The sequence below is a fragment of the Nicotiana sylvestris genome, chromosome 1 (assembly GCF_000393655.2).
Source record: "Nicotiana sylvestris chromosome 1, ASM39365v2, whole genome shotgun sequence".
NCBI lineage: Eukaryota > Viridiplantae > Streptophyta > Magnoliopsida > Solanales > Solanaceae > Nicotiana > Nicotiana sylvestris.
Window position 1 is genome coordinate 54,370,791 of NC_091057.1, and position 9,371 is coordinate 54,380,161.

At 39.9% G+C, this 9,371-nt stretch overlaps 1 protein-coding gene across 1 annotated transcript; it reads left to right on the forward strand.

The window, feature by feature from the left end:
• Positions 1-3,743: 3,743 nt before the first annotated feature.
• LOC138870108 (uncharacterized) lies at positions 3,744-4,325 on the forward strand. The gene is made up of 2 exons (XM_070147739.1): positions 3,744-3,905; positions 4,131-4,325. Exons 1-2 carry the CDS (start codon positions 3,744-3,746, stop codon positions 4,323-4,325), a joined length of 357 nt encoding a protein of 118 aa, XP_070003840.1.
• Positions 4,326-9,371: the final 5,046 nt, after the last annotated feature.

Here is a 9,371-nt window from a genome sequence, read left to right on the forward strand (position 1 = left end):
TCTACCCAAAAACACCTAATTTCCTTATGAAAAACTTTGATTTTGAATTGAAATCATGTGAAAAGATGTTATTGATTGAAGAAAATAAGTTAGAAGTTGTTTACCTATGATTTGGAGAAGAACCTTTCTTTGGAAAATCGCCCAAGAGAGCTTAGGGTTGGAGGAAGTTTGAAAAATAAAGAAAATTTCGTCTAAGTTTGATTTTACACATGCAGATATCGCATTTGCGATGTTAGGTTCACAAATGGGAACTCGCAATTGCGGTCCAGGCTTTGCAAATGCGAAGGTAGGCCTGCCCTGTTAACTTCGCAAATGCGAACAATCATTCGCATTTGCGATCACTGTTGGAGTCGCTTTTGCGACATGGAGCTTCGCAAATGCGAAGGTCACCCCCTACACAGTCATCTCAAATGCGATGGTTAGTCACAATTGCAAGCTTGAATTTGCAAGCCAGGCTTCACAAATGCGAAGCCTGCAGACATGCAACACATCAACTGCTGCTCCTAAGTTCAAAACACTCTGCGGCCTATCCAAAACTCACCCGAGCCCTCGGGGCTCCAAACCAAACATGCACACAAGTCTAAAAACATCATACAGACTTGCTCGTGCGATCAAATCATCAACATAACATCAACAATTATGAATTAAACCTCACATTCATGAAATCACTCAAGAACATCAAAATTTCCATTTTCTCAAATAAAGGTGCGATTTATACTAAACGAACTCCGATTCTTACCAGACTTCACAGATTCAACTTAATTATTATATAAGACTTGGACCGGGCTCCAGAACCTAAATACGGGCCAGCTACCATCAATTTCAAACATCTTTTCTTTTCCAAAAACTCTTATAATTTCAGTTCAATAACTTCTTACAAAAATTCATTTCTCGGGCTTGGGACCTCGGAATTTGATTCCGGACATACTCACAAGTTCCATATTTTACTACGGACCTTACGAGACCGTCAGATCACGGGTCCGGGACCGTTTACAAAAAAATGTTGACCAAAGTCAACTTTAAGCAATTTTAGAAGTCAATTTCGTTATTTTCCTAGATTTCACATAAAAGCTTTCCGGAAAGGCGCCCGGACTGCGCACACAAATCGAGGTGAGACAAAGGAGGGTTTTAAAGCCTTAGAACACAGAATTTACTTTCAAAACGAGTGGTGACCTTTTGGGTCATCACACCGAGGATGCATTAAGGCTAAGGCTTTTTCTCTTCTCTCTACGGGGGAAAACTTTAGATTGGTTGGAACGTTTGTCGAACCATTCCATTCATACTTGGGATGAATTGGCGGAGAAATGTATTTCTATGTTTTTCTCTCCGGGGCATATGGATACACTTTGGAATGAGATTTTAACATTCAAGCAAGAGCCAATGAACCACTACACGAGATATGAGAGAGGTATAGAACAATGGTCAAAGAATGTCCCAACAACGATATAATGGAGAATATGATTCAACAAACTTTCTATCGTGGGATTAGTACGACCAACCATTATGTGATGAATCAACTTGGCGGTGGAAATTTTATGACCATGCCTTATGCAGAGGCTTGTGGGATTTTGGATGAAATGGTGGAAACTTCATCAACGTGGCAATCCCGGGCTAATGTTCCATAAGGTGATCCCAACGTGATCCACCTTCACAAAGAGTTGATAGTCAATGCCATGGAGGGAGTGTACATGATAGTGCACAAAAGAAGGACCAAGTGTCCGTAAGTACAATATCGAGTGGAGAATTATGTGCAAGAAGATAGTGAGTTTGATCAAGACGATTCTTACAATAAACAAGAAGAGGAGATGCAATATGTGAACAACTTTCAAGGGCAAAGAAACAATTTCCAAGGCCCAAATCAACAACAATGGAGACCTCAAAACAATCAAGGCACTTAGAATTCTAACAACCAAAGAAATTGAAGTGGTGGAAACAACCAAGAGAATTGGCATAACAATAACAATTGAGGAAATTGGAGTGACAATAATCAAGGAAATTTGGGGGGAGGGGGGGTAACAATCAAGGCAGATAGCACAATAATTAAAGTAACCAGGGGTCAGGTTTTCAAAGGCCCCTGATGTATCAACAACCAAGCAACCCCCCTCCTTATCTTTCCTTTGGCCAAAGTTCTTCAAACAATGAGATGGGGCGTATTGAAAACATGTTCAAGAAATGATGGAAAAGAATGCCAATTCGAATGCCCAACTTGCCTCACAAAACAAATCGATCCGCAACTTAGAAGTTCAAATGGGGCAAATCTCTCTAGCTCTAAACACTCGTCCTAAAGGGGCACTACCAAGTGAAACGGTAGTAAACCCAAAGGGTGGGAACAACACGGGGCATGCCATGGCCGTTACTACAAGAATTGGAAGAGGTGGATATGCACCCACCTCAAGTCAAAAACAACTTGTGGATGATGAGCAAGTGGTGCAAGAAGAAGAGGTTCTGAGCAATGAGGTGCAATTAAATGATGAGGTTCATATTGATATTGATGATAGTGTGGAAAAGACTCAAGAGGAGGTGAACCTTTCTAGGAATCACATTATTGACATACCGGAGCTGGTATTGCAAAAGGCTAAGGTACCATTGCCTAAGCCTCCACCTCCATACCCTTAAAGACTTACAAGTAAAATGGTGAAAACAAATTCAAGAAGTTTATTCAAATGATGAAGAGTCTTTCAATCAATATGCCATTAGTTGAAGCTTTGGAACAAATGCCTGGTTATGCAAAGTTTATGAAGGATCTTGTGACAAAGAAGCGGTCAATGAATTTTGAAATTATCAAAGTCACTCATCAAGTGAGTGCAATTGTTCATTCAATGGCTCCCAAGTTGGAGGATCTCGGTTCTTTCACGATTCCTTTTACAATTGGAAGTGTCGAGTTTGCTAAAATGCTTTGTGATATTAGTGAAAGATCAATTTGATTCCCTATTCGGTTTTCAAGACATTGGGAATTGGACAACCAAGGCCCATATCTATGAGATTGCAAATGACCGATCATACTATGAAGAGACCTTTGGGAGTGATTGAGGATGTTTTGGTACGTGTTGATAAATTCAATCTTCTGGCGGATTTTGCCATTCTCGATTGTGAAGTCAATTATGAGGTACTGATTATTCTTGGAAGCCCTTTCCTTGCTACGGAGAAGGCTCTTTGTGATGTTGAATAAGGAGAACTTACTTTCCTGGTTGGTGATGAAAAAGAGGTTTTCCATGTGTGTAAGTCCATGAAGCAACCAATAGCAATGAGGTATGCTCTTTTGTGGACTTGGTGACTAATGTCATTGTCGATGAAATAAATACTACGATAAATGTTGGTGATATGTTGGAGGCTGTCTTGCTCAACTTTGATGATGACGATATGGATGGCTTCATGGAATATGTGAACTCTTTGCAAGGAATAGGGTCATACAATTATGCACACCAAAAATTATCTTTGCATCTTGAAAATAGTACAACTCCTCCTACAAAGCCTTCAATTGAAGAGCCTCCTACCTTGGAGTTGAAGCCTTTGCCTACACATCTTCGGTATGAATTTCTTGGTCCTTGTTCTACTTTAACTGTTTATCTTTCCTCTTGTTTGACTAACGGTCAGGTAGATTCTATATTGGTGGTGCTACAAAAGAGGAAAAAGGCTGTTGGGTGGACATTTGGGGGATAAGCCTCGCATTTTGCATACATAAGATCAAATTGGAGGAAGGCATCAAACTATCTATTGAACATCAAAAGAGACTCAATAAAGCTATGCAAGAAGTGGTCAAAAAGGAGATTATCAAGTGGTTGGATGTCGGGGCTGTCTACGCCATTTCAGATAGTTCGTGGACTTCTCCGGTTCAATGTGTCCCAAAGAAGGAGGGTATGGCGGTGGCCACTGATGACATGAATGAGTTCATTCCTACAAGAACGGTGACCGGTTGGAGAGTGTGAATGGACGATCGCAAGCTCAACAAAGTCACAAGGAAGGAACATTTTCCACTTCCTTTCTTAGACCAAATGCTTGATAGGTTGGTCGGTCGTGCTTTCTATTGCTTTCTTGATGGGTATTCGGGATACAACCAAATCCTTATTTCTCCAAAAGATAAATAGAAAACAACCTTTACATGTCCCTATGGTACTTTTGCTTTCAAGCAGATACCATTTGGTTTGTGCAATGCTCTAGCGACTTTTCAAAGGTGTATAGTGGCTATCTTCATGGAAATGGTGAATGACTACCTTGAAGATTTTATGGATGACTTCTCGGTGGTTGGGGATTCTTTTGATTATTGTCTTGCAAATTTAGACAAAGAATTGACGAGATGTGAAGAAACAAATTTGGTGCTCAATTGAGAGAAGTGTCATTTCATGGTTGAGGAAGGCATTGTACTTGGCCACAAAATCTCAAAGAAGGGAATTGAATTTGACAAGGCAAAGATTGAGGTGATTTTTAAACTTTTGCCCTCCAACTTCGGTAAAGGGTATGCGGTGTTTCTTAGGCCACGCAGGGTTTTACCGGCATTTTATCAAAGATTTCTCTAAGGTGGTGAACCCATTGTGCAAGATCCTTTATAAAGATGATAAGTTTAACTTCAATGATGATTGCATGAGAGCCTTTGAATTGTTAAAGTTCAAGTTGACAACTATGCCCATCATTTCCACTCCAAATTGGAGTGTTTCTTTTGAGTTCATGTGCAATGCAAGTGACATATAGGTGGGGGCTGTTTTGGGGCAATGCATCAACAAGATCTCTCATCGGTCTACTATGCTAGTAAGACCATGAATAGTGTCCAAGTCAACTATACCATTACGGAGCAAGAGCTCTTTACTATTGTGTTTGCAATTGAGAAGTTTCGCCCGTACTTGGTGGTTGCAAAGGTCATTGTCCACACAGATCACGTGGCACTTCATTATCTTATGAGCAAGAAAGATTCCAAAGCTCGATTGATGAGATGGGTGCTCTTGTTGAAAGAATTTGATATTGACATCCAAGATAGAAAAGGAAGTAAAAATCAACTGGTGGACCACTTGTCTTGTTTGAAGGAGGAAGGGAGGCCGCATGATGGCCCTGAAATCAATGACTCCTTCTTAGATGAGAAACTTTTGGCTATTTCAATGAAATAGGTGCCATGGTTTGCGGATCTAGCAAATTTCCTTATGTGTGGTATCATCCTGGATGATTTCTCTTCAAAGCAAAGGAAGAAGCTCAAACGGGATTATCAAGATTATTATTGAGATGAACTGTACCTTTTCCAGATTTGTATAGATGGGGTGATTAGAAGATGTGTACCGAAGAAGAGCAATGTGAAATTCTTGGGGCTTGTCATTCTTTGCCATATGGCGGTCACCATGGTGGAGCAAGAACGACGGCCAAAGTGATAAGTTGAGGTTTCTATTGGCCCACTCTTTACAAGATGCAAGTTATTTAGTGAAAAGATGTGATGAATGTCAAAGGGCCGGTGGAATATCAAAGAAAAATGAAATTCCTCTCACCACTATTTTGGAGATTGATATTTTTGATGTGTGGCGTATTGACTTCATGGGTCCATTTGTGAGTTTTTGTGGAAACACCTTCATCTTGGTCGTGGTTGATTATGTGTCTAAATGGGTTGAGTCCATTGCTCTACCCAACAATTAGGCGAAAAATATGGTGGCTTTCTGGAAGAAGAATATTTTCACAAGGTTTGGTACTCCGCGGGCTATTATAAGCGATGGGGGTCACATTTTTGCAACAATTCTTTTGACACCTTACTTAGCAAGTATGGTGTTACTCATAAAGTCACGACTCCCTATCATCCACAAGCAAGCGGTCAACTGAAAGTCACTAACCGGGAGATAAAGAGTATTTTGTCCAAAATAGTGAATGCTAATCAGACGGATTGGTCCAAGAAGCTTGATGATGCATTATGGGCTTATAGGACGGCTTACAAAACACCTATCGGAATGTATCCATACCGGTTGGTCTTCGAAAAATCTTGTTATCTTCCGGTGGAACTTGAGTATAAAGTAGGGGTGGGCATAAAATCCGAAAAATCAAATCCCGAACCGGACCGAATTAATTCGGTATTTCGGTTTTGATTTTTTCGATATAATTCGGTATTAAATTTTCGGTTATTCGTTATGATGTTAGGATCCTCGGTATTAAGATTTTGAAATTTCGGTATACCGAAATACTAAAATACAAAATTATTTATGTATTTCTTATCCAGCTATCCTAGTCCTACCTACACTGCCCTAAGCCAGCCCAACTTTCTATTTCTAGCCCAATAAGACTAAGCCCAAGTCTTAGTCTCTCTTATTCTACCCTTACTCTCTTAGTCACTTTCTAAGTTAGAATTAGGTTTCTCTTCTCAAACAAGTGAAGAACAGAGTACAGATTGGTTGCGGTGACTGCGACTATTGCGATTAAAGAACAGATCGTCACAGGGACTTCACGACCTCGATGCCGAGGTGCTTGGATGGACAACTTCTCTAGTAATTTGTGTGAATTGTTTAATGTGCTTTAATTCTATTGCTTTCTATGTTTATGTACTTTAATTAGCCTCGTTAGTTGGCTAGTTGCTTAGTTCGTTAATTCTGTAGGCTAGTTTCTGTACTTCATTATTGCTGTCTTGGCTCTATATGCCTGGAACTTATGGCTTTTCTTTTACAGTCCTAAGCTTAATAAAACACGAAGGATGATAGTGGCTTTGATTGGAACATTGTTCGCTTTTAAAATGGAACATTGTTTGATTAATGTTTTGATTGAAGGAAGTGTGTTACTGGGCAGTGGGCACTTCATTTTAAGGCCAACAGTGGCTTTTTCTACTTACCCTTTGGTAACATGGTCTGAGGTTTAAGGTCCTTCACCCTAACTATTCCGTTAATGTATCAAACCGAAACCGTACCGAAACCATACTGAACCAAAGTAAGAAATACCAAACCGTACCGAACTACTTTGGTACGGTTTTTGGTATACACAATTGATAAACCATATACCAAAATAACGAACCAAAATTTTTTAAATACCGAACCGAAGTACCGAATGCCCACCCCTAGTATAAAGCCATGTGGGCTCTAAAGAAGTTGAATCTTTATTGGGATGTAGCCGCTAATTTGAGGGTTCCACATTTGAATGAATTGGATAAGTTCTGGTACCATGCTTATGAAATTTTGTCCTTGTACAAAGAAAAGATGAAATACCTTCATGACTAACATTTGAAACAAAGAGTTCAAGATGGGTGATCTGGTGTTATTGTTCAACTCATGGTTGAGGATGTTTCCCGGGAAGTTAAAGTCAAAATGGAGTGGCCCTTTTGAAATTGTGAGTGTGACACCTTTTGGTGCATTGGACTTGAAGAACCAAAATAATGAGGTATTCCGAGTCAATGGTCACCGGGCGAAGCACTATTTTGGAAAAGTTGGAGATGGCCACGTCGTGGCGGTGATTCATTTCAATTGATGGTATTCTGCATCATGCCGCGATGTTAAATTAGGCACTTCTTGGGAGGCAACCCATGTTTTTTTTTCTTTTCTTTGTTTCTTTTGTAGTTAGATGTTATTTTTGAGCTAACTTGGTTTGAAGTGTACGGCAGGATGAGTGCGCTTTATCGGAATTTTTGTAACGATCCGACCGATCATTTTGCTTTTTAGAATCCCGTTCCCCTAAATAAGACTTCTCGTTCGTGCTTTTACTGTTTTATGACTTGCGGGGATGTTTAGTTTGGGATTTGGAAGGGTTCGGGTTAAAATCAGAACACATGTTTCCTTAAAGTTAGCTTAAAAGGCTAAGTTTGACTTCGGTTAACATTTTGAGTACACGACCTTGCAATTGGGATTTGGCTGTTCCAACAGGTTTGTATGATGATTTTGGACTTGAGCATATGTTCGGATCGGGTTTTGGACAACCCGGGAGCATTTTGGTGCCTAATAGTGAAAGTTGGCATTTTGAGTTAATTTCATAAGTTTGGGTTGAAGTGGATTTGCACATTCTAGACGTCCATTTGGGATTTCGAGCTTGGTAATAGCTTTGTATGGTGATGTGGACTTAGGACTGCGTCTAAATGTGGATTTGGAGGTCTGTAGGTCATTTCGAAGTCATCTGGTGAAAGTTAGAAATTTGAAGTTTTTGAAAAATTTGATCGATGGTGGACTTTTTGATGTCAGGTTCAGATTTTAGTTCCGGAAGTTGGAGTAGGTCCGTAATGTCATTTAAGACTTGCATGCAAAATTTGGCATCATTCAGAGTTGATTTTATAGGAATCGGACGCGCGGACGTGTTTTTAGAAGTTTTTGAGTTCATGAGTTAATCCATGCATTTTGGCGTCCCATTCGTGGTTTTTGATGTTATTTCAGTGTTCCGATCACACGAGAAAGTTTGTATGATATTTTTAGACTTGTGTGGGTATTTGGTGTGGAGCCCCGAGGGCTCGGTGAGTTTCGGACTTTCGGACTTTCGGAAGGATGAAAAACACTTTAGATTTCTAGTGTTTCTTGGCAGCAGTTGCAGGTCTCGCAAATGTGAGAATTTGTTCGCATTTGCGAGAAGGACTTCGCAATTGCAAAGAAGCCCGACCTGGGAAGTGTTCTCATTTGCGATCACAATAGAGTCCGCATTTGCGACTCCTTGGTCAAATTTGCTACCTTGGCATCCTAAGCCCATGTTCGAATTTGCGATGGGTTTGTCACATTTGCGACCTTCGCATTTGCGAACCAGGTGTCGCAAATGTGTCATCTGAGACCTGTGCACAACTTATTAATTATGAGACTTATACCATTTAGCTCATTTCCTTTCATCTCTTGGGCGATTTGGATCTTTTAGAAGAGGGTTTTCACCTAGAACTTTGAGGTAAGTAATTCCAACACAACATGAGTTAAATACATAGATTATGGGTAGATTAACATGTAAAAATTAGTGAAATCAAGGGTTTGAATAAAAACCTAGGTTTTTGATAAAAATGGGATTTGACCACGAAATTGGTTATGTAATTTAGTGAAAATCATATATTTGAGTTTATGGGGTTATGGGTAACAACTTTCTTCGGAAATTTCCAGAATCCGGGCACGTGGGCCCGGGAGTGAATTTTAGGGATTCTTCAAATAGGCTTGGGAAATCACTTTGATAGTTAGAATATGAATTTTTGAGTATGTATTGATTACTTTACATAATATTTGACTAGTTTCGAGTCGTTTGACACTAAATTTGGGGGTTTGAGTACAACCTTGGACCGGAACGTAGGCTTTGAGACGATGTAAGTCTCTTTTCTAACCTTGTAAGAGAGAATTAACCCCATAGGTGAATTAAATAAATATGTGTACCTATTTGTGGGGGGCTACGTACGTACGAGGTGATGAGAGTCCATACGTAGCTACTACATATGCTATTGTCCGGGCAGTCTAGGACCCATATCATGATATACC